The following is a 24,947-nucleotide window of genomic DNA, read 5'->3' as shown; positions in this document are numbered from 1 at the left end:
GATTCAAGATAAAAGTTACCAAGTTATTTCATTTGATAACCCAGTGCTGCATGAATAACAAGGGCATGAAATGTTTACTTTATGAGCATGCAATCAGCCGCACCTCAAACTTGTATTCACTTATCTGTTTAGCTAATCGTAGTCTCAGAGGTGTAAATACTTAGCCTAGATCCCACCTGCAAATCTGGTTACCTTTCAACTGACGTCATAGCGATTGATACGCACCGGGGCAATCGCAGCTGCAAAGATCGGAACTGTCCACTTGAAGAGGTACCAACCGAAAGGGAAGGTGTTACCATGCAGCGGACGACAGGTGTGAAAACCGCGACGGTAATTGGTGAGTATATAAAGTCTACCGGTAATTTGGTGTATGTTTAGCTTCTTTTTATCGAGCCTCAAGCATGTGATTAAAGGAAAGCTTTCCTTTACTACCACTGCTGTGATACCTGACCTATAAAGATAGAACGTAGCTCCCCAATGTAGAGTAAGTAGCAAAAGTGGTCAAGTTAAATAGAGTTATGATAATATCCATATGTTTAGTATTTTCATTTGCCAAATAAATGAGTGAATTGGCAGCCTAAATGAACTTGTGATTTTGTTTGTTGATTTTGCATTGAATTAACAACTCAACAAAATGTAAATCAAAACTGGACCTTGAACTGTGCCCAGTGGGTAGTTTAAAGGGGAACATAAGGACTAACGTTTTGTATTCAATTTCATGCAGTAGCCTACTTTGCAGTTTACTCAGTGTGAAATCCACTCATGAGAGAAGGATGGGGAAGGTGTTCTATCTACCAAAACATTGGAGAAGAGTTCAATTACTTTAAAGTTGTTGTATTCAAACTTTTTTTGTTGTAAATATCTTCCAGTAGTTCTTGTTTACCAGATGACCAGCATCAAGATTTCATCCAGATCCACAGGCTGTTTTGCCTTTATGGAGGCATGCATACCAGAGTCAGCTTTCTGTGAGAAATCCTCTCTCAGAAACATATGTCATCCTAAAGGTAAACACTTTTTTTTGCTGCAAGAGATGTAATCTGTTTTATTTAATTACTGGGACTTAACCATATTGCCATTCTTTGAGTGCATAAAATACTATCAAGAGCCATGGAACATCAATTCAATTACAGTAGAGATAATGTTCGATTCCACCCCTGTGTGATATTGAGGAAACATAATGCTACTAAAGCAATAGCCTCAAGCCTATAGTCTTGTGTGGAAAATGGATTTCACACCTGCTATTGCCTAGAGCAGATGATGTTGTTGTCTCAACGAGAGGACAAATAGAACCTCAATGGCTGTAATTCTGGGAGCTGTAGGCTACATTATTGTGGGAAATGGATTGGATATTTACATGTCCGTCTTTGGAGTCCCACAAAGCTACAACAAACCTGCCCAGAAATGATTTGTGTTTATTCTGAGATATTCAAACAATTCATTTGGCCAATTACATGGTAGGGGGTAGCCCAGCCTCGAAAAAAACAAACACCTGTTGAACAGAATACATATCAGTGCCAATGTGCATCTATTTAATTGCCTTTGAAAATCCTGTTTTTCTACCTCTTCTCCTTTGTGCTCGAATCCAGATGGAAGTTGCCAAATAAAAGTCTCAAAGGTCTGTAACATGACCATCCACTCCATTCTTGACCAATATCCTACAGTGAGAGGGTGTCTGTGTGCATGGGAGGAGCCCTGTACCTCTCTGGAACTACTCACTTCACAATGCCTCCCTGAGACAGGTGCACCCATTCTCTCATACATAGTACAGATGTAGGATCTTCATTTGTTCACCCTGTTGCAGAAGAACTTTCCTGCAATTGCAGGAAATTAAAAACTTGTAGTCTATTTGAGGTTTAAAAAGGCTTCTTAAATTGATTATTTCCACTTTAAAATTTCAGACTTAATTTCCCATAATATACATTTATCAACCCCAACAAAATACTCCCTTAATTATAATCCACATAATAATTCACATTTCCCGTTGCTGCAGGATTATTTTCCTGTTTTAGCAAACTGGCTAAAATTAACATCCTACATCTATCTGTACATGTAGTTTTTAGTTGTCCTATCAACATTAGTATTCTTCGTAAGGAATCAATTAAGAACAAAATGAAGCAAACCTAGTACGGTAAATGTAACTCTCCTTTGGTGACACATACAGTTGACTGGTACTCCAAACTTTTGACTGGTACTGCACACACAAACACTTTAAGTCGGAAGTTTACATACACCTTAGCCAAATACATTTAAACTCAGTTTTTCATAATTTCTGACATTTAATCCTAGTAAAAAATTCCCTGCCTTAGGTCAGTTAGGATCACCACTTTATTTTAAGAATGTGATATGTCAGAATAATAGAGACAATGATTCATTTCAGCTTTTATTTCTTAAATCAATTTCTCAGTGGGTCAGAAGTTTACATACACTCAATTAGTATTTGGTAGCATTGCCTTTAAATTGTTTAAATTGGGTCAAACGTTTCGGGTAGCCTTCCACAAGTTTCCCACAATAAATTGGGTGAATTTTGTCCCATTCCTCCTGACAGAGCTGGTGTAACTGAGTCAGGTTTGTTGGCCTCCTTGCTCACACACGCTTTTTCAGTTCTGCCCACAAATGTTTTATGGGATTGAGACTTTGTGATGGCCATTACTATAACTTGACTTTGTTGTCCTTAAGCCATTTTGCCACAACTTTGGAATTATGCTTTGGGTCATTGTCCACTTGGAAGACCCATTTGCGACCAAGCTTTAACTTCCTGACTGATGTCTTGAGATGTTACTTCAATATATCCACGTAATTTTCCTACCTCATGATGCCATCTATTTTGTGAAGTGCACCAGTCCCACCTGCAGCAAAGCACTCCCACAACATGATACTGCCACCCCCGTTCTTCACGGTTGGGATGGTGTTCTTCGGCTTGCAAGCATCCCCCTTTTTACCCTGAACAGAACGATGGTCGTTATGGCCAAACAGTTCTATTTTTGTTTCATCAGACCAGAGGACGTTTCCTCAGAAAGTACGATCTTTGTCCCCATGTGCAGTTGCAACCCGCCGTCTGGCTTTTTTTGACGGTTTTGGAGCAGTGGCTTCTTCCTTGCTGACATCATTTTCTGGAATTTTCCAAGCTGTGTAAAGGCACAGTCAACTTAGTGTATATAAACTTCTGACCCACTGGAATTGTGATACAGTGAATTATAAGTTAAATAATCTGTCTGTAAGCAATTGTTGGAAAAATTACTTGTGTCATGCACAAAGTAGATGTTCTAACTGACTTGTGGTTGAAAAACGAGTTTTAATGACTTCAACCTAAGTGTATGTAAACTTCCGACTTCAACTGTACATTACATGTCCTTTTTACATTGCAATGCATCTGTATTTGTAGATGGTCAAGCCCTGAGCAGCTCTGTTAGACCCCGCTGGAATCCTATGAAGGAACAACCAATAACCACCAGAGATAGCTGTCTCTCTGCTCTTCATAGTTGCCAGAAGTCCCACCACTGTGCATTAGTGTATAAGAAGTTGAAGGACTCATGCCAGAAAGGAAAAAAACAGTGCAACTCTCCAAGCTCTCAGCGCCACTGTCTGTCATTGTGGATGGAACTCCAGAGCACCTCTCTGTCTAATTGTACATGCGCCCTGAGCAGAAGAAAGTGCCAAGGGATATGGAGTGTCGTGAACAACAACTCCTGCATTCAGAATGCACTGGAGGCATTGGCTTCAACGGGTCTACATGATTTAAAGGACAGGTCAAATACAAGAAAGAAGTTAACTGGTAAGACTCATTTTATCTCCTGTAATTTACAGGGTATTAATCAACTTTTATTTACTTTTAAAATGGACATAGGTACAGTACCAGTCAAAAGTTTGACATATCTACTCATTCAAGGTTTTTTCTTTAGTATTTTCTACATTGTAGAATAATAGTGAAGACATCAAAAAAATATGACATAACACATATGGAATCATGTAGTAACCAAAAATGTGCTAAACAAATCAAAATATATTTGAGATTCTTCAAAGTAGCCACCCTTTGCCTTGATTACCTCTTTGCACACTCTAGGCATTCTCTCAACCAGTTTCATGTTTAATGCTTTTCCAACAGTCTTGAAGGAGTTCCCACATATGCTGAGCACTCGTTGGCTGCTTTTCCTTCACTCTGCAATCCAACTCATCCCAAACCATCTCAATTGGGTTGAGATCAGGCGATTGTGGAAGCCATCTTATGCAGCACTCCATCACTCTCCTTCTTGGTCAAATAGCCCTCACACAGCCTGGAGGTGTGTTGGGTCATTGTCCTGTTGAAAACAAATGATTGTCCCAATAAGCGCAAACCAGATGGGATGGCGTATCGCGGCAGAAAGAAGTGATTGCCATGCTGGTTAAGTGTGCCTTGAATTCTAAATAAATCACTGACTGTGTCACCAGCAAAGCATTCCCACACTATCACATCTCCTCCTCCATGCTTCATGGCGGGAACTACACATGCGGAGATAATCCGTTCACTTACTCTGCACACTGGGGTTGGAACCAAAAATCTCAAATTGTCCATTGCTCATCTTTTTCTTGGCCCAAGCAAGTCTCTTATTCTTATTGGTGTCCTTTAGTAGTGGTTTCTTTGCAGCAATTTGACCATGAAGGCTTGATTCACACAGTCTCCTCTGAACAGTTAATGTTGACATGTGTCTGTGAAGCATTTATTTGGGCTGCAATCTGAGGTGCAGTTACCTCTAATGAACTTATCTTCTGCAGCAGAGGTAACTCTGGGTCTTCCTTTCCTGTGGCGGGCTTCACGAGAGCCAGTTTCATCATAGCGCTTGATAGTTTTTGCGACTGCACTTGAAGAAACTTTCAAAGTTCTTGAAAGTTGACTGACCTTCATGTCTTAAAGTAATGATGGACTGTCGTTTCGCTTTGCTTATTTGAGCTGTTCTTGCCAAAATATGGACTTGGTATTTTACCAAATAGAGCTATCTTCTGTATACCAACCCTACCTTGTCACAACACAACTGATGTTTTCACTATTAACTGATGTCTTCACTATTATTCTACAATGTAGAAAATAGTAAAAATAAAGAAAAACCCTGGAATGTGAGTCCAAACTTTTGACTGGTACTGGTATAAGTGTCTGGATTTATATTGTTTTTGAATCTTTGTCCCACCCACATAGCACAATTAAAAACATGAGCTGGCGCACACCCAGAAAAATGTGTTTGTATGGAGGTCCTGACTAACGGCGAATAAACTATAAACTCTCAAAATAAAGTCTCACACTCCATATATAAACTAGCAGTAATGTATTGGGTATTTACCAACGTTTCAGCATCACTGTGCCTTCTTCAGAGTAATGGCATGAATACTTGAACCAGGTTATATAGACAAACAGTGCAATTAGTGCAACCAATGTCATAGTGATTAAGTTAATTAGAATGAACTACTAAAACTGTTCAAAAACAATATATTATGGCATATTAAATATATTAGGCTATTGTTCTCATATAGAAACATTACATATTTTACATAATGTTAGCATCAACATACATTATTGTTTAATTCAATTTCACATATTTAATTGTTTCATATTTCATTTCATATTTGTTACATGTAATCTTTTGGTTGAACCATAATGAATGATAAGCATCATCAACAGGGGGAACATATTAGGTTACGCTAATAAGCCGTAGAAAGAATATATACATTTATAAGACTTGTTCATACAATAATTAATTGTTCATAAGAAGGGCCTGAGATCAAAGTCAATATTCAGACCACTAGGGGTCAATATTTTAGATAGGATATCTGGTAAGCCTCCCTTTGTAGTAGTAGAATCTCAATGTTACTACGTCTCCTTGGTAGAGCAACATGCTCAATGCCTGTGTATTTGAGGGAGGAGACAGGATGGTTAGCTTCAACAAAGTGAGCTGCTACTGGATAGTCAATGTTCGTATCGTATACCTGATTGAGTTGCGGTGTTCAGCTATGTGTTGTTTTAATTGTATTTTCGTTTGTCCTGCGTAGGCTTTCCCTCATGTACAGGTGATGAGATAGATTACTCCCTTGGTCTTGCATGAGATGATACCCCTAACAGGGATTTTTCAACCTGTATGTGGGTGTCTGAAGAAGGATGTTTTTATAGTGCTATTACACTGTGCGCATGGAATGGGTGTCAAGAGTATCTGAGTGGGCTCAGGGGGTATGTCAGATCTCACCAAACTATCGCCAATATTGCGACCACACTTATAGACCACCATTGGGGGTTCCTTGAAGAGGTGTGCGATTTTTTTGTTGTTGTCTAATTGCAGAATATGCCCGTGCTTTTTCAGGGTTGCTTTCATTTTCTCCGAACTCTTGGTGTACTTGGTGCAAAAGACGGTTGCGTTGTTTTTCTTCTTTGGCTGAGTTTTTAGTAATTCCTCTCTTGGGTTTTGAGATATTTTTATCATTGCAGCATCAAGAGTTTTGTCCTTGTAGCCTCTCATTTTCAATTTATCTTTTTGTTTTTAGCATTGCTGTCAAAATCTGTCTGGTGGCCACAGGTTCGTTTAACCCTGCATAACTGGCTATATGGTAGACCATTCTTGATGGGAAGAGGATGCATACTATCCGCACATAGCAATGTGTTGTGGTCTGTGGGCGTTGTGTATAAGTCTGTGTGTAATGCATTATTCTCTTTGATGATCTAAGTCCATGTAGCACAACAGAAGAAGAGTTCAACTGTGGATTGGAAAAGTAGCAGTCTGAAAGAATACGGTAATGAATGTTGTCCTCGTGTTCGTACATTTAGAACACAGTTAGACGATTATAACTATTTATGTTACTGGAAATATTGTAGTTTGGGCTATAAACAGTATAATTGACTCCGGAACCTTATTTTTCAGTTCATGATATTGATGGGTCCTGTTTGCAACAGATGACAATCTGCCTCCATGATGATGTCTGCAACAGGCAGATGGTTCCTCTTGTGCAGACGTGTTTGGCAAAGCAATGCAACAGCACTCACTGTCAACAGGTCACTCAACAGCTCTACGCTGGTCTGCCATACAACATCGCAGAGATGTTCGTCCTCTGTGAATGTGACCCAGGCGATCCGGACTGTCTGCATATGAAGGAGGGTCTGCACAGTGGCACATGTGGAGAACATTTGGAGGAGGCCAAGACCCAAATCTGTCTGGAAATCTTTGACAACTGCCTGGGGGAGGCGCTCTGCAGGTTTGTATTGGACAATCGTGATACAACATTTCTATAAGTCTACAGGGGATTTTGCTGATGTTTTCATGTAGACATTGTAGTGCCTGCCTGGGTATTTTTGCTGTATGATTTATTATATAAATATAAATGAACAGGAACCGTTTAGAAGCTCTCCTATCAAACTGCTGGGACACTGAAGACACACCATGCAGTGATTTTGCTATGGATGAATGCACTAGTCTTCTGGATCCTGCTCTTATTCTTGGAGGAGATGCAAAGTGCAGAATGGCTTTGATTGCTACCATGGGAACAACACTTCAGCATCCCTGTACATGTGGTGGACTTCACAGCAAAGACCTGTACAAGTGCAACATGATGCGTGAAGTACTTCACAACCGAACGCATTTTAGTGAGTGACGTCCACAGTCATTAACTACAACACTACTTATTGGATCATTTATACATTTACATTTGACGTTTTAGTCATTTAGCAGAAACTCTTATGCAGAGCCACTTACATTAGTGTATTCATCTTAAGATAACTAAGTACATTTTCTCTCAACAATGAAGTTATCAGCAAAGTCAGTGGGGGGAGTGGGGCAAATAGTTTGTGTTTCAGATTTTTTTTTTAAGTGGCTGAAAACCTAACTGTTTTTAAAATGTATTTCAGTGTCACCAGTGAAGAAAGAAAGTACTCCTTATGTGCCACCTCCAATGAGTGAATCAGAATCAGGATATGAATGGTTGAGTGGTAATGTTTTAAGTTCTCCTTCAACTGTAATGCTAAATGTCACCACTGTAATGGTTGTTGTGTCTATTCAAAATGGTATTGAGACAGTCAAATCAAGTGACATCCACCATGTGAGCTTCACATTAAAGTGTGTTTTGCTTTTTCAGATCAGCTGTTGAATGTTTTTGCATACATACTGCTTGTTGCAGTAGTACTGTTGGGAGTCATGATTGTTTTTCACATACGGTAAGTAAGTATACATTAATAATAGATGCAGGGTAGAATGTGTAAACAATACAATTGTTTGATATATTGCTTTTTTTCCTCATAGGAAGCACAAAGGGAACAAAAAGCCTCAATTTCACCCTCCTGATAAAAATTGTGTTGTAATTTTCTGACCTTGACACTCAAACGCGTGTATCTGTGTATATATTATGCATATGATTATGGTACAGTATGCAATGGTATATGTCTGATAATGCAGAACCTGCATTTTCTGATCTAATTTAGATTTACTGGTATCTAACAGCTTTTTGAAAATACTATTTGATCAACATTTCCTTAGCTACTTATACTAATATGTCAAAACATGACTCTGTTTTAAGATAATTTTGTGCAATTAAAACAAATGTACGGCCATAAGCAATTTCTGCTATCCTTGTTAGCTTGAGTGTCAGAACACAGTGGCATGGTTTATGTGATAACTCCTGGAAAAAGCTGATAGCGCTCTAGTAACTGGTACACAACACAGTCAGTAAGGGACATTATACAACTGGTTATGTCAACAAGGCAATGATGGTCAAATATTGACTCATCCCTTTTAAGTGATTTTCTTTCTTGTCTCTATTGTCACTCCAATGCTGTAGAGCTGATTCAGCCTTCTTATAAGAAAAACATATCTATATATATTTCTACAGCCTTGTAACCATCCTGTTTCCCTAAGGGAGCAAAGACAACAAGATCTTTGTTGTATGTTAACATGTGCAATGTATTACCAGTAACCAACATGAGTTAATTATATTAGCAATATGCTAGCTGGCTATACAGAACGTGTTAGAGAATTGCATAATTAGGTTGATATATGATGGCTAACGTTGCTATGTAGCAGATGTTCATGTTTAAGGTCACATCTATGACTTGTTTCAAGTCTGATACGATGCATTGCTTTGTCATGTCCCCCTTTTCTTGGAACCTCAACACCTTAATCCAGATGTCTACAAAATTGATGATGTGTTTATGACAATGGGAATTTTGTATTTTTTAACATTCATAAAATATATTGGTAATGTGTGTCAAAAAGATGATTGTGCGTTTAATCCTGTGTTACTCTCCCAGTAAGATATTTAAAGGTTAACAACTGTTTGGATTTATCTCAAGTAAAATAATAATTTAAGTAATACAATATTGTCACAAGATAATAACAAAGCTAGGCCTTGATTTTTGGGAAAGGTTGGACTGAAGGGGCCAGTAGATGATTAGATAAATATTAGATATGCAGGCAGCACTGTAGGCAAACATTGAAAGCTTAGAATGTCATGTGTAATCTGAAACCTACAGTAATCTAGCTCTTTAACTGTAAACAATTTTGTTTAATCAACCTTTATTATCTTTATGTAGTAAACATGTTGGATTCACAGTGGTTTGCCAGAACACTTCAGTTTTTGTCTGTTTATATTTCCTCCAATCCAACTACAATATAAAAAGGGATACTATTATTTATGTTATCTTGGCTTTCTAACAAATCAGACTTACTCAACCACCCTTCTTTAAATAACTATATATTTAATGTATAATATAAAAATGTCGCTTCCTATTGCAAGATGAACCCATAGAATAACGTCACTACATACATTGAATGTATTTCTTATTATTATGGAACTTTGTCACATAATACTTCACATTGAACTGCATTCATTACTATTGAAATGCAAATTAATAAAATAATTTACTTGTGTATATTGACCTTTGGTAAGGCGTTTAAAAAGGAGTACAGTCTAGTGGAAGGGAGGTTAGACAACAAAGTTCATGATATTGTTCGGTGTTCTTAGAGATGTATGTTCAGAACGTCTACTTCAACACAAATAAACGGTTAAGAGGCTTCTCCAGGTAAAATACATTTGGCCCCTCTGACTATTGCACATACAATAGGTCAACATAAAGCTGCCGCCTACTGTGCTTTTAACTCTACAGAATAAAATGAATAGTATCAACCATCTATATGGTTTCGAATGGGGTCATGCACTGGTGAGGATGAATTGTGTTGCTATTATTTGTTTTACTCTGCATCGTTGTGAAGGGCTCGTAAGCAAGCATTTCACTGTAAAGTCTATATCGGTTTTATTTGGCACCTGACAAATAACATTTGCTTTGAAGAGAGAAAAAACAAATCAATATTTTACATGTGGAGACAGGCAGACTTCCATGTTACTAGAGCAAAGGACTTGAAAATACGTTTTGAGGGAGACAAATACATTTTGAGGGAGACAATGATCGACACTCACTGGTTTAAAATCCAGCAGGACTCTCCTGCTGAGCTGGAAATGAATGGGAAGAGACCCCCACAGAAACACCATGAATAACTTTCACAACTTAGTGAGGAGTCATCTCTATCTTTCACCTCCTACCAGACAGACTATACGTGATAACTGGAAGAGGTTTTTTGGTTAAAAAAAGTTCAGTTATTTCTTGAATTTAAGTAGGCCTTATCCAACAACGTTTTAATAAAGTGCCTCTGCTAAATGGCCATCAATTGTGGTTTAAAAAAAGTATGTATATTGCACTTTGTATAGAATCATGGGCTATCTATATGCAGCATCAACACGACAAAACACTGTGCTAAAGGGAAAGGTCTTTATCTTCTTCTTGTATCAATGCACAGATTAATCATGAGGACTTGCTTCTTGCTTGGGCTACCTTGGAGTTGGTCTTGCGATTTAAGGCTTTGCAGATGAAATCACCTGCCTCTATTACCTTGGAGAGATCGACTCCCTGGAATGAAAGAAACAAGGGATCAAAGAAGCAGGAATGGTACCCTGCCAGCAGGGGGAGCCATTGCAGAATAAACCGTTGTGAAAATAGAAACAGAAGGCCTACCAATACACATGACAGTTATGCAACAAAAAAAACTTGACTAATGTAAACAAGGCCGATCCTCTATCTGAAGCTTTCTCAAATTAATGAGAGTGAGCTGTATTTTCCCTAGCGATTACAAAGCTGTTTTAAAGTGCTGTTTTCAGGTTATGTGTGAGGCAACACTCACAGTTTTAATGCCCATGCCATGGAGCATATAGAGAACATCTTCTGTTGACACGTTACCAGAGGCTCCCTGGGCATATGGGCACCCACCCAGACCTGCTACAGATGAGTCCACCGCACAAATCCCCATCTGAGGTATACACACACACACACAGGAGAGACATTCAGCAACCACACGCACAGAGCAAGCAGATGGCAAAATCCCATGTAGAACAATGTCCCCTGTTCTCCTGTATTGTATGTGTTGGTACAGCGTGCCCTGCCAGGGCTGTGGTGATGTTTTACAGACAGTTAGGATAACTGTGGTCTTCATTTCTCGGAGATGAGTGGGCGCAACAGCCTGGTGTCCCCCACAGTTCAGCTTTCTCATCCTCTTTGTCATACTAAACCAGTGGCACATCATTTGTTTTTGGTAATATCAGACTCTGTAAATGCAGAAAGTTCCATATTGTTTTACCATGTTTTCTGATCCTCGTGGTAACGTGTGTTAAACTGCATCACCTCTTGTGACCTCTTAGTCTCAAAATACACATTTCTGTTGACTTTTTACTCAATTCTTACTCACTTTTAACAAGACTGTTCTCCACATATATTTTCTTGGGTCTTTTGTCTATAACTCAAATACTTATAACTTTATACATTCATTGAATAATTATTATTCTACCTACAGTCCATTTGTAAATGGTTAATTCCAAGGTGTGTGTTACTAAGCGCTGGGGTTGTTTAAATTCAGGGCAATAACGCAATTTCAATGACATCAAGACACCCTCTGCCCTCTTTGAGTATAATGTCTCAGTATTTTCCATGTCCTGAAAAAATAGGATGTAACCATATGTAGAAATAATTACATATAAAATGTACGTCTTGTTTTGTTTAATGTCTCTGAGTTCAAATTGGTTCATGCAATGTCCACAATAAAAGTAATTGTCAGAGAGAGTTCTACTTTCTGTGGGAAAATGCTTTTTACTGCCTACGACACCAACTGTCTGGCCTCCACATGAGAATTAATGATGCATTGTTGAGCTTATTGTTGGACCACGGTACCAAACAGCCAGAACATGTTGCTTAGCAAGGGATAGGCTCACTGATTTTTGGTTGAACTAGTGTTGCAGGAAAGAAATGCCTTATCGTAGTTAAACATTCCCAAAACATCCACCTCATGTGATCTTGGGGAGAATAATCCACTTTAACATGATAAGAATGTTTTTATCTTTCATATGGAATGCAACATCACTGTATAAAGAACGCAGAAAAGCATAAAGATTTGTTGTTGTCCTTTGTTGTCCCTTCAGACTTTAAGCAAAGGAGACAGGAAGTGCAGCTGAAAGTGACAGTTCAATTCCAAATTATGAAGACCTCAAAAACACATGAACGCATAACCATTTGCCTTAAACCCACCTCGCTAATTTGTCTTCCATTAAACTTTAACCTTTCAGAAAAAAATCATGAGCTTGTTTCGTCCAAAATGTTGATGTCATAAAAACATCTTCAGTCCGCCAGACAAGTTTAATTATTCTTGTCGAATACATTTACGTTTCATTAAAGACAATATGAAGCATAGAGAAGTTTTCCCAGATGTTAACTCTCAAATCATGGGATATGCTGTTGTTGTTATGTTGGGTTTTAAACATGATTGATATGCTCCAACAGAGAACCTGAGTTTTATACAGTTTATCAACTGCCACGTGTTAAAACCTTGTACACAGCTTCACTTACTTTCAGGATGGGGGGAAATTACTATATAATATGCCTCTGAGGACCTCAGGCCTCAAAGCCATCAGGTTATTTACAATAGCCTTGGAACGTTTTGTCTTCGTTGGGACAAATTATGAAATCAAGCAGGGCCGGTTCCATGCATAAGAGACATAAGCGGTAGCTTAGGGCCCCCAGCCACTAGGTGGCCCATGACCCCAAAAAACATTACTTTCTAGGAAATCAGTCGGGATCTCAACTTGAGAGGTAGAATAGTAGAATACACAAGGTGCAAGTTTGAAATCTGGTTATATATCAGCAGTTTTTTATCTTGTTATGTCAGTCACTGACAGTCATTAAATTAGCCATGTCAGCTAACAATTTTTAGATTGGTAAGTTTGTCTAGCCAGCTATCTAAACTTGTAGTAATCATGTCCGAATACCGACATACAGCGCACGTGCCCAGGGGCCCTAACCTCAAAGCGGCCCACAAAGAATTTGTTAGTCACTTTCACTCAGATCATTGGAATACAGTGCATTTAGAAAGTATTCACACCCCACAACTTTTTTTTGTTGTGTTATAAACTGCATTTAAAATGGATTAAATAAAGATTTTGTGTCTCTGGCCTAATGCTCCATAATACACAATGCTCCATAATGTCAAAATGGAATTATGTTTTCATTTTTTTGTATAAGAAATGTATACAAAATGAAAAGCTGAAATGTCAGTAAAGGAAAGAGAGGTACGGTATTCAACCCCTTTGTTATGGCAAGCCTAAATAAGTTCAGGAGTAAAACTCTGCTTAACAAGTCACATAATAAGTTGCATGAACTCCCTGCGTGCAATAGTAGTGTTTAACATGATTTGTGAATGACTCTCTCATCTCTGTACCCCACACACACAATTATCTGTAAGGTCTCTCATTTGAGCAGTGCATTTCAAACACAGATTCAACCATAAAGATTAAGGAGGTTATCCAACGCCTCACGCCAAGAAGGGCACCTATTGGTAGATGGGCATACATTTTTGAAAGAGCAGACATTGAATATCCCTTTGAGCATGTTGAAGTAATTAATTACACTTTGGATGGTGTATCAGTACACCCAGTCACTACAAAGATACAGATGTCCTTCCTAACTCAGTCGCCGGAGAGGAAGGAAACCGCTCAGGGATTGGTGACTTTAAAACAGTTACAGTACAGAGTTCAATGGCTGCGATTGGATGAGGATGGATGAACAACATTGTAGTTACTCCACAATTATAACCTAATTAAGAGTGAAAAGAAGGAAACCTGTACAAAATAAAAAATATTCCAAAACATGCATCCTTTTTGCAATAAGGCAATGAAGTAAAACTGCAAAATATGGCTAATAAATAAATGGAAGGTCCTGAATTCAAAGCTTTATGTACTTTCTGAAGAAACTGTAAGTCATGTTTGTAGAATTAAACTACATTTTTAAAAATGTCTTTCCGCCCCATGGCAAAATGTGTAAAATGGCAGAAAACTTGCTTTAAAACTGCAATATTTTCTCTACGCCCCATGGCAAAATGTGTAAAATGGCAGAAAACTTGCTTTAAAACTGCAATATTTTCTCTACGCCCCATGGCAAAATGTGTAAAATGGCAGAAAACTTTCTTTAAAACTGCAATATTTTCTCTACGCCCCATGGCAAAATGTGTAAAATGGCAGAAAACTTGCTTTAAAACTGCAATATTTTCTCTACGCCCCATGGCAAAATGTGTAAAATGGCAGAAAACTTGCTTTAAAACTGCAATATTTTCTCTACACCCCATGGCAAAATGTGTAAAATGGCAGAAAACTTGCTTTAAAACTGCAATATTTTCTCTACGCCCCATGGCAAAATGTGTAAAATGGCAGAAAACTTGCTTTAAAACTGCAATATTTTCTCTACGCCCCATGGCAAAATGTGCATTGCAGGAAATATATTTTAAAAGTTCTTTCCGCCGTCAAGAGGGGAGCCACGAAAATGTTTTACCCGAGAGGTGGGACCCCAAAAGGCTTGGGCCGGCCCTGAAGCCAAGCGTCTACTTCTCAGAGGCATCGCAGATTAAGATATTCACAATGTTTTCCACGTATCTCAGCGACCGTCAGGAGAATATTAACGTTTTCCTGCTTCCCGTGGCAGAACCAGATGTCAGAGGATCCCACGGTGATATAAAATGAACTCACTTATGACCCCGGTGTGGCACGGGGACACATCAGAATTAAACCATGAAGGACGTCTCTCCCTAGGGGACAGACCCAAGCAAACAATAATAATGGAAGTACGGTTTGCTCTTTAAACAATGGTCCTAATTGGTGCCTTTTCTCCGAGACAAGGGTCTATTTTATCCAGGGGCTGTCTGAGCAGCCTGTAATTGCTGTTTGTGTTGGCAAAGGCCTAGTGATCTACTCCGATGTGCACTGCGCACAAGATTCCCAGACCTTAGTTAACTCCAGGGCAGGATATTGTACTGGGCAGACTTTTTTGTTGTGTAAACACAGAGTTGTAATTTACAGTGCCAAACCTCTCGCATTCTGCCGCTAACTGCGAGAGGGTCAAAGGGTCTCCGGAGGACCATTTCCGAGTGGAACAAAATGCAAGAGCACAGCGATCCTTTTCAACAACACGTCTGACTCCTGTTGCTCTATGGGACGTAATATGCACAGGGACTGGTGGTCAGAAAGTCCAAATTGCCAGTGTTCAATTAGCCTCTGGTAGCCCAGAAACCAGATGTGGCCTGGCTGTTAAAGAGCTACATTCAGTGAGCAGTGGAGGTAAAAAAAACAATACATTCCTGGCTAAATACACTTTAGTTTACTCGGGCTGTTCACATGATATGGGATTACGGAAGGCGGCTAATATACTGTAAGTGAACAATTTGAGAGATTGCCACACTCTTGTCCAGTATTGTTTGTTTGAAGTGCGGCAGTGTGTCAGTTGGGGCAGAAAGGGTATGTTCAGTTAAGTGTTTGAGGCAGCAATGTTTCACCAACGCAGCCTTGACATTTCTCTACATAGAACGTGGAACTGAAGGAGATTGTGTTCAATGGTAACTCACAAGGCTGACAAATGTCTAACCTGGGACAGCCCTTTCCAGCAATAAATAAACTGTCCTGTCATTGTAAAGCCAGACCATCTTCTTGATATTTGTAGGTAATAGGGAGGTAGACACAAAAAACATATATGGATTCATCAGAAATTAAAAGAGGGAAATTTCTAACTTAAAGCATGAAAACCTGCTATTGTCTAGTCGGACCATGGCGCTCATTGGCCAAGTAGAGTCCCCACTCTTAAAGAAAGTAGCCTCAGTTACAGTGTAAACCACTCAAAGCATTTGACTACCATGTTTTGTACAGTAAGCTGAAGAAGTAAGTCATTGGTTGCACCAATTCTTGCACCAATCTAACCTTTGTTGTTTGTATAGTTAACTTTGAGATGCATGGTTTTTAGTATATTAAACTATATTTTCCATCTTGAGATACAGCAGACACCTCATGTCGACCTAAGGTTGATTAATTGATAGTGTTTTACTCTCTAATAAGGCACGATATCTTTGTGTATTCGTGTACTAACGGGACCATGCCCAGGGCAGCATTGTCTTGATCTTATGCGCACACGGAGAGGTATATTTTCCACCAAGTTACTGGCTTTCATCACTATGGTTACCTGGCACATACACTGACTCCTGCACCACGCTCTGGGGCACAGGCCTTTTCTAATAAGCTAATATCCTCAGCAGGCAATTAAATGGGAGTTCCTTGTAGCCTGTCATGTTGGCAATGTTGCCAAATTTCCAGAAGTCATTTTTAGGGAAAAGTTTAAATATTGTCATAGGCGGTGCTGTAGGCTAGCTAGCTAGAGCACTAAACATGCTTCCCGAAGATAAACTTGCTAAGACTGCACAACGTGAGCGTTCCAAATTCTTTAGAAAAGAGTCTCCCTTTGGGCATGACTCCCTTTGTTGATATGTCAACAACCTTGCGTTTGAAGAGTCATTAACATTAAACTAATGTTAACACTCATTATTCTAGAGACTTTGCTCCTTGACCTTGGAGTGAGGGTTTAGTAATCAACCATCAAACCACACGGACGAAGCTGTCTAAATGTTTAGTCACTTTGTTGAAAATAGGCAGAGTTGTTTACCACTGACAGGTCTTTACACCCATCTCACTTCACTTTAATGACACTCAACAATACACCTACACAGCTCAAATGTAATGTCCTCTGGATTGCATGGGTTAACTCATAACCATAGGTTTATTGGACAACATGCCTGTTTGATTTGTCATCACCGTGGTTATGAAACATCCTCATCCTATTTACAACTTTGTCTCTGTCACCAGTGCTTCCCAAACGTTTTGGTTCTAGGACCATCTAAAGCTTTGGGAGGTTTCTTGTACACCACAAGTAAACATAAACATCTCTATCCAAGATAGAGATCCACTACCCAGCAGATATTAGCTACAGTACAACCCATTCGTGGGTCTCTCAAGCCACCACTGGGAAAACACTCATCGGAGTATTTAGATATATTGGACAAAATGGAATAGTGACCCTTACTGACACACTTCCACCCATTATCAGAATAACATTCATACTTTCCACTCTGTCAATACACTACATGACCAAAAGTATGTGGACAACTGCTCTTCGGACATCTCACTCCAAGATCATGGACATTAATTTGGAGTTGGTCCCCCTTTGCTGCTATAACAGACTCCACTCTTCTGGGAAGGCTTTCCACTAGATGTTGGAACATTGCTGCAGGGATTTGCTTCCATTCAGCCACAAGAGCAATAGTGAGGTGGAGTACTGATGTTGGACGATCAGGCCTGGCTCGCAGTCAGAGTTCCAATTCATCCCAAAGGTGTTCGATGTGGTTGAGTTCAGGGATCTGTGTTCCTCCACACCGATCTCAACAAACCATTTCTGTATGGACCTCACTTTGTGCACGAGGGCATTGTCATGCAGAAAACTGAAAAGGGCCTTCCCCAAACTATTGCCACAAAGTTGGAATCACAGAACCATGTAGAATGTCATTGTATGCTGTAGCGTTAAGATTTCCCTTCACTGAAACTAAGGGGCCTAGCCCAAACCACAAAAACAGCCCCAGACCATTATTCCTCCCACCAAACTTTACATTTGGCGCTATGTATTTGGGCAGGTAGCGTTCTCCTGCCAACCGCCAATCCCAGATTTGTCCATTGGACTGCCAGATGGTGAAGAGTGATTCATCATTCTAAAGAACGTATTTCCACTGCTCCAGTGTCCAATGGCGGCGAGATTTACACCACTCCAGCTGAAGCTTGGCATTGCGCATGGTGATCTTCGGCTAGTAATAGAGCATGGAAACTCATTTCATGAAGCTCACGATGAATAGTTCTGTGAGCTGACATTGCTTCCAGAGGCGGTTTATATTTTATAAACCTGTCAGCAATGGGTTTGGCTGAAATAGCCGAATCCACTAATTTGAAGGGATGTTCACATACTTTTGTATGTGGTGTATTTAGCGAGATTCACAAGTTTAAAGCACTGTCGATGAGCTTTGGCTCGGTCTTGCTTTGCTTAATGTAGAGGAGATAAGCATGATTAAGAACAGGTCTGAATTCTCAGTCAAGAGCGTCTGGCTACACTGAGTTCTATCAATAGCTCAGCAAGTCAGCTGCAGTTTACATGGAAACGTTGGGCCAGATCAAATCTATTTCCCAGCCAAGTCTGAAAAACGAAGTACATACTTTGTCATTGTGTGACCCGCCAAGGTGGGTTTGTAACAAAGGACCCCCGAACTTCCCAAAATAAAGGTACAAAGAGCATGGAATGTCATTATCATGAACAAAAGCAGAGTTGACACGGGGTTGACAGGGGTTAGTGGAATTCATTTCTATCCCAGTTGGTGGCATGGACTACTGGCACTCAGTAATGAAAAGTCTATGATAAAATCTTTCATTTCCACTGAGGTTGTTGAGATGGGAGGAGAACAAATGGTTGGCTAAATATCCACGCCTGTTATTATTTTCAATGGTCACGGGGCAGCTGTGATAAATCAATTTCTATGTGATTCACAGAAAGGAATTTTTACCCACCCTCTGGGTCTTCTCACCCCTTGTCAAAAGTGCCCAACATCAGGATGTGTTGAAAGGTTGTTTAAAAAAAAAATACAAAACAGAAAGCTGTTTTATGAACATGTACAATTCCTTGAGCATGGAAATACACAGCAAATCGGCCAGTGTTACCTAGTGTTGATCTTTCAGTGTAACTTTTATAGTGTTAATTCGATTTTTTTGAATTGTTTGTTTCAATATTAATGTTTTTATGCAAATAAGTTATTATAGACTAAGCACTATGTTAATTTAACACTAAAAAGTGTGGAACTGCAGAAACACTGGATCAGTGTTAAATGTAACACTGCCAGTGTGGATTTAACACTGGTGTATTTTCTGAGTAGATAAATTCATAAGTAAAGCCATGAATCAGTGCTAAAAGTTATGCAGACTTTGGGTTATTTAGGGTAAGTGGGATTGCAGCACAACAAATGCTTTTCTTAAGCGAATGATGCCTTTTTCATTCTGAATTGTTCTGTTTTTCTAAGTGTCTTCCCATGAGTCACTTTTTGGGAGATTGGGACTATAACTTTCTATCTGCATTTTTGTCAAAATGTTGTTATTGACATAGCCTTGTTCTGTTCAATGTTCTCTACCTATATAGTACTTTAAATACCCAAATCCATGTTGTTAAGTTCAAAAGAATACAAGATTAAAATTGCTGACACAATGAGGGTTGCGAAACTTTAAAGCTAATTATCTCAGAATCATAGTTTTGCAGATAGAACCTTATTAGTCCCAGGCTCTCGATTTCTCAATGAATCCAGCGATAGTCACTGCATTCTCGCTGTCTCAGTTACATAGTTACTGGTCTGGACCGGTTTCTTTCGCCTTCTCCATTTTCCATGTGTTTCATGCGGGCCAATGATAGGATCATTTTCCACATGCCCTTTAAGTGCAGCATTGTCAAATAGTTCAACAGCCAAGCAGCACATGAGTTGGGAACCCCTCAGGGCTGGCTGTTTCCTCCGCTCACACTCAGTACCATTGTCAAGGCCAGGGCACTGTCATGTGAAACAGACACTGAATAGGTGAGCCTTTGTGTGAACCCCCTTCACATCTTCTGACCCCCCCGCCCAGCACCAAAAGATCATCCCTCCGCTGCCAAGGATGACAAACTGGGAGACAGAGCACAATGAGGTTCCCCAGAGAACTGATACAGCCATGTCTACTTTACCTCTGGTTTATGACCTGACTGACTCCCGGGTCATAGGTTCACTCCGGAGGGGTGGTGAAAAACACAATAGAAGAGTGGTGTTTCAGGAAGCTTTGTACAACTTAATTCAACATTGTGGTTTAAAAGAGAGCTTTATTGATGATCTGTGAAATACTATTTTATTATCTTAAATGTAGGTGCTGGTAATAGGAGAGCATATCTTGTGTTCATTATGATTCTGGGATTTTATTGGTGGGCAGTTTTTGTGTTATTTTCCTTTGTGGGGGACTTCCAGATCATGTTCCCAATTGAGATGTGTGTTCTCCTATTTCTGTACAGTATGTCCTATTGTGACATATACCTTTGTTTTTGTTGTTTATTAATATATTTTCAGTCAAGCAAACAATGTCTCCTCAATTCTCACAAAACAATCCGAGCACACAAGACTTTTGGTCACAAAAGCCTTCATAATACAGATGTAGGACCTTTATTTGGTGAAAACTTTCCTGCAATGTAGGAAATGTAAAACCTGTAGTGTAGTTGAGTGAAATATCCACTTTGACATTTCAGACTTGATTTTCCCTTACGAAAAGTGTATAAGCCCCTACAAAAATGTCCATTAATTATAATACACATTTCCTATTGCTGCAGGATTATTTTCCTGCTGTAGCAAACTGGCTCAAATGAATATCCAACATATGTACCATCTTGGACCACTTCATAATGGCCCTCTACCACATTGTTATGTATTGTGTCATGAACGTTTACCATGCATCCTTTCAGTAACGTTTTACACATTACTCATACTCTAGACTGTCAGGGGATCTAAAAAATATGTGTTTGAAACAACCGCAGTGCCCATATTGTGCTTAAATGTTAGCACTTAGCTCATTACCTGCAGTGCAGTTAGGATGTTGGCCAGAGCCTGGCCGTAGGTGTCGTGGCAGTGAACGGCCAGAGCGCTGCTGGGTACCTCTTTCATGACGTATTGCAGCATCTTGGCCATGGAGCCTGGGGTGCCCACGCCGATAGTATCCCCCAGAGACACCTCATAGCAGCCCAGTTCATACAACCGCTTTACCACCTATAGCCAAGAATAGAGCAACTTATCATAACAAGTCCATTGGAAACATAAACATGCTGGAGCTCAGAGCTCTCTTGCTTGATATGATCCAGGCTGTATCACAACCGGCCGTGATTGGGAGTCCCATAGGGCGGCGCACAATTAGCCCAGCGTCTCCCGCTTTTGGCCGATGTAGGCCGTCATTGCAAATAAGAATTTGTTCTTAATTAACTGACTTGCCTAGTTAAATTAAGGTTACATTTTAACATAAAAAAGAAGAACGGTGTATACTGTAGTTACAGCATTACAGATATATGAACGTTATTTTTTTATCTAGAAAACAGTCCTTTCGGGTGTTTGACATTGTTTAGATTATACATGTACAGAAAATTATTCCCTACTGCCTCCCTTTGTTTTAAATAGAAATTATCCACCAATGTTGGATTTTTATAAGCCTGATACTGTATATGAAATGAAGAGCTCTTTACTAGACAGTGCCTTCAGAAAGTATTCATACCACTTGACTTATTTCACATTTTGTTATGTTACAGCCTGAATTCAACATTTATTTAATATATTTTTTTCTCTCACCCATCTACACAAAATACCCCAACAGGCGATAATTACAGTTATGAGTCTAGAAGAGCTTTGCACACCTGGATTGCACAATATTTTCCCATTATTCTTTTAAAAATTCTACAAGCTCTGTCAAGTTGATGGTTGATCATTGCTAGACAGCAATCTTCAAGTCATAGATTCATAGATTTTCAAACCGTAAAAACAATCTGTAAATAGGCCACTGAGGAACATTCAATGTCTTCTTGGTAAGCAACTCCAGTGTTGATTTGAATAGAAATCTTTGAAAAATGGCATTTTCTTTGTGAAGCTTGCTTTAAATTGCATCTCCCTGTTGCACACAACAAGCTTCCATTTCCCCTGTCACAAGGGATTTATGCCTGATGTAAGACTAAATCGTCAACCCTGTTACGGTCAACCGTGTTACGGTCAACCCTGTTGTGGTCAACCATGTTACGGTCAACCCTGTTACGGTCAACCCTGTTGTGGTCAACCCTGTTGTGGTCAAAACTGTTACTTGATTTGGCACTTAATAGGCACTTACTACAGTAATTTTTGAGATAGGATTTTTTAAATATTTTTTTTAACATGTGCTCTTTGTGACAGAATGTTAAAATTAGGTGAAATAAAACTAGATTTTTTTCAACAAGTTACACGAGCCAAAAGGTACTAATATCGTGGAACGACCCACGTATAAGGTATAGAGTATGTCCATTATTGACACAAGGCGGCAACGCAGAAGTGTTGCCTTACCTCTGCAACTTTAGTGGGTTCAATGGGTCCCTCATATGGACATCCTAGTGCACAAGAAACATATCTAAAAGAAAACAAACATACATGGTTAATATAAACACACTTGGCATATATTAATACATGGGTCATAAACACACATATAGTACCAGTCAAAAGTTTGGACACACCTACTCATTCAAGGATTTGTCCTTATTTTGACTATTTTCTACATTGTAGAATAATACTGAAGACATAAAAACTATGAAAGAACACATAGGGAATCATGTAGTAACCAAAAAGTGTTCAACAAATCTAAATATATTTTACATTTGAGATTCTTCAAAGTAACCACCATTTGCCTTGATGATAGCTTTGCACACTCTTGGCATTCTCTCAACCAGCTTCATGAGGTAGTCACATGGAATACATTTCAAATAACAGGTGTGCCTTGTTAAAAGTCAATTTGTGGAATTTCTTTCCCTCTTAATGTGTTTGAGCCAATCAGTTGTGTTGTGACAATGTAAGGGAGGTTTACAGAAGATAGTTCTATTTGGTAAAATACCAAGTCCATATTATGGCAAGTCCATCATTACTTTAAGACATGAAGTTCAGTCAATCTGGAAAATTTCAAGAACTTTGAAAGTTACTTTAAGTGCAGTCGCAAAAAACATCAAGGGTTATGATGAAACTGGCTCTCATGAGGACCGCCACAGGAAAGGAAGACCCAGAGTTACCAGAGGACAAGTTCATTAGAGTTACCAGCCTCAGAAATTGCAGCCAAAATAAATACTTTACAGAGTTCAAATAACAGACACATCTCAACATCACAGAGGGCAGTACGTACGGCCCAGTACATCACTGGGGCCAAGCCTCCTGCCACCCAGGACCTCTATACCATGCAGTGTCAGAGGAAGGCCCAAAAAATTGCCAAAGACTCCAGCTACTCTAGTCATAGACTGTTCTCGCTGCTACCGCACGGCAAGCAGTCTCGGTCCAAAACGCTTCTAGACAGCTTCTACCCCCAAGCCATAAGACTCCTGAACAGCTAATCAAATGGCTACCCGGACTAATTCCATTGTCACCAACACCCCCATTTTTATGCTGCTGCTACAGTCTGTATCATCCATGCAAAGCACTTTACCTCTATCTACACGTACAGTTGAAGTCAGAAGTTTACATACACTTAGGTTGGATTCATTAAAACTCGTTTTTCAACCACTCCACACATTTCTTGTTAATAAACTACAGTTTTGGCAAGTCGGTTAGGACATCTACTTTGTGCATGACAAGTCATTTTTCCAACAATTGTTAACAGACAGATTATTTCACTTATAATTCACTGTATCACAATTCCAGTGGGTCAGAAGTTTACATACACTAAGTTGACTGTCACTTTAAACAGCTTGGAAAATTCCAGAAAATGATGTCATGGCTTTAGAAGCTTCTGATAGGCTAATTGACATAATTTGAATCAATTGGAGGTGTACCTGTGGATGTATTTCAAGACCTACCTTCAAACTCAGTGCCTCCTTGCTTGACATCATGGGAAAATCAAAAGAAATCAGCCGAGACCTCAGAAAACAATTGTAGACCTCCACAAGTCTGGTTCATCCTTGGGAGCAATTTCCAAACGCCTGAAGTTACCACGTTCATCTGTACAAACAATAGTACGCAACTATAAACACCATGGGACCATGCAGCCATCATACCGCTCAGGAAGGAGACGCGTTCTGTCTCCTAGAGATGAACGTACTTTGGTGCGAAAAGTGCAGATCAATCCCAGAACAACAGCAAAGATTTATTTTTATTTTATTCAACTAGGCAAGTCAGTTAAGAACACATTCTTATTTTCAACGACGGCCTAGGAACAGTGGGTTAACTGCCTGTTCAGGGGCAGAACAACAGATTTGTACTTTGTCAGCTCGGGGGTTTGAACTTGCAACCTTCCGGTTACTAGTCCAACGCTCTAACCACTAGGCTACCCGGCCTAAATCCACATTAAAACGAGTCCTATGTCGACATAACCTGAAAGGCCGCTCAGCAAGGAAGAAGCCATTGCTCCAAAACCGCCATAAAAAAGCCAGACTACGGTTTGCAACTGCACATGGGGACAACGATTGTACTTTTTGGAGAAATGTCCTCTGGTCTGATGAAACAAAAATAGAACTGTTTAATGATGTTATGTTTGGAGGAAAAAGGGGGAGACAAGCAAGCCGGAGAACACCATCCCATCCATGAAACACGGGGGTGGCCGCATCATGTTTTGGGGGTGCTTTGCTGCAAGAGGGACTGGTGCACTTCACAAAATAGATGGCATCATGAGGTAGGAAAATTATGTGGATATATTGAAGTAACATCTCAAAACATCAGTCAGGAAGTTAAAGCTTGGTCACAAATGGGTCTTCCAAATGGACAATGCCCCAAAGCATAATTCCAAAGTTGTGGCAAAAT

General features: G+C 39.5%; 2 protein-coding genes across 3 annotated transcripts in view; one reads left to right on the top strand and one right to left on the bottom strand.

Annotated features, from left to right (window-relative positions):
• The first annotated feature begins 16 nt into the window (after window positions 1-16).
• Window positions 17-9,564, top strand: gfral (GDNF family receptor alpha like). Its single transcript, XM_021576473.2, has 10 exons — window positions 17-337; window positions 870-1,004; window positions 1,587-1,739; window positions 3,383-3,772; window positions 6,682-6,747; window positions 6,876-7,206; window positions 7,341-7,594; window positions 7,856-7,936; window positions 8,083-8,161; window positions 8,247-9,564. The coding sequence occupies exons 1-10, from the start codon at window positions 298-300 to the stop codon at window positions 8,311-8,313; spliced, it is 1,596 nt and encodes a 531-aa protein (XP_021432148.2). The 5' UTR covers window positions 17-297; the 3' UTR covers window positions 8,314-9,564.
• Window positions 9,565-10,235: 671 nt separating this feature from the next.
• The window catches only part of hmgcll1 (3-hydroxymethyl-3-methylglutaryl-CoA lyase-like 1), a 32,213-nt gene continuing 17,501 nt past the window's right edge, over window positions 10,236-24,947 (bottom strand). For both annotated transcript variants that reach the window (XM_021576477.2, XM_021576476.2), the window contains 4 exons: window positions 22,518-22,581; window positions 21,021-21,209; window positions 11,175-11,300; window positions 10,236-10,903 (listed from right to left, as the gene is read on the bottom strand). In XM_021576477.2, coding sequence (XP_021432152.2) covers window positions 10,799-10,903; window positions 11,175-11,300; window positions 21,021-21,209; window positions 22,518-22,581 — 484 coding nt within the window. In that variant the 3' untranslated portion in view covers window positions 10,236-10,798. The remainder of the gene's footprint in view (window positions 10,904-11,174; window positions 11,301-21,020; window positions 21,210-22,517; window positions 22,582-24,947) is intronic.

Source organism: Oncorhynchus mykiss, chromosome 20 (assembly GCF_013265735.2).
Source record: "Oncorhynchus mykiss isolate Arlee chromosome 20, USDA_OmykA_1.1, whole genome shotgun sequence".
In the NCBI taxonomy this organism is placed as follows: domain Eukaryota; kingdom Metazoa; phylum Chordata; class Actinopteri; order Salmoniformes; family Salmonidae; genus Oncorhynchus; species Oncorhynchus mykiss.
Note: the sequence above shows the minus strand (reverse complement) of the source record. Positions and strands in the feature narration are given on the sequence as shown.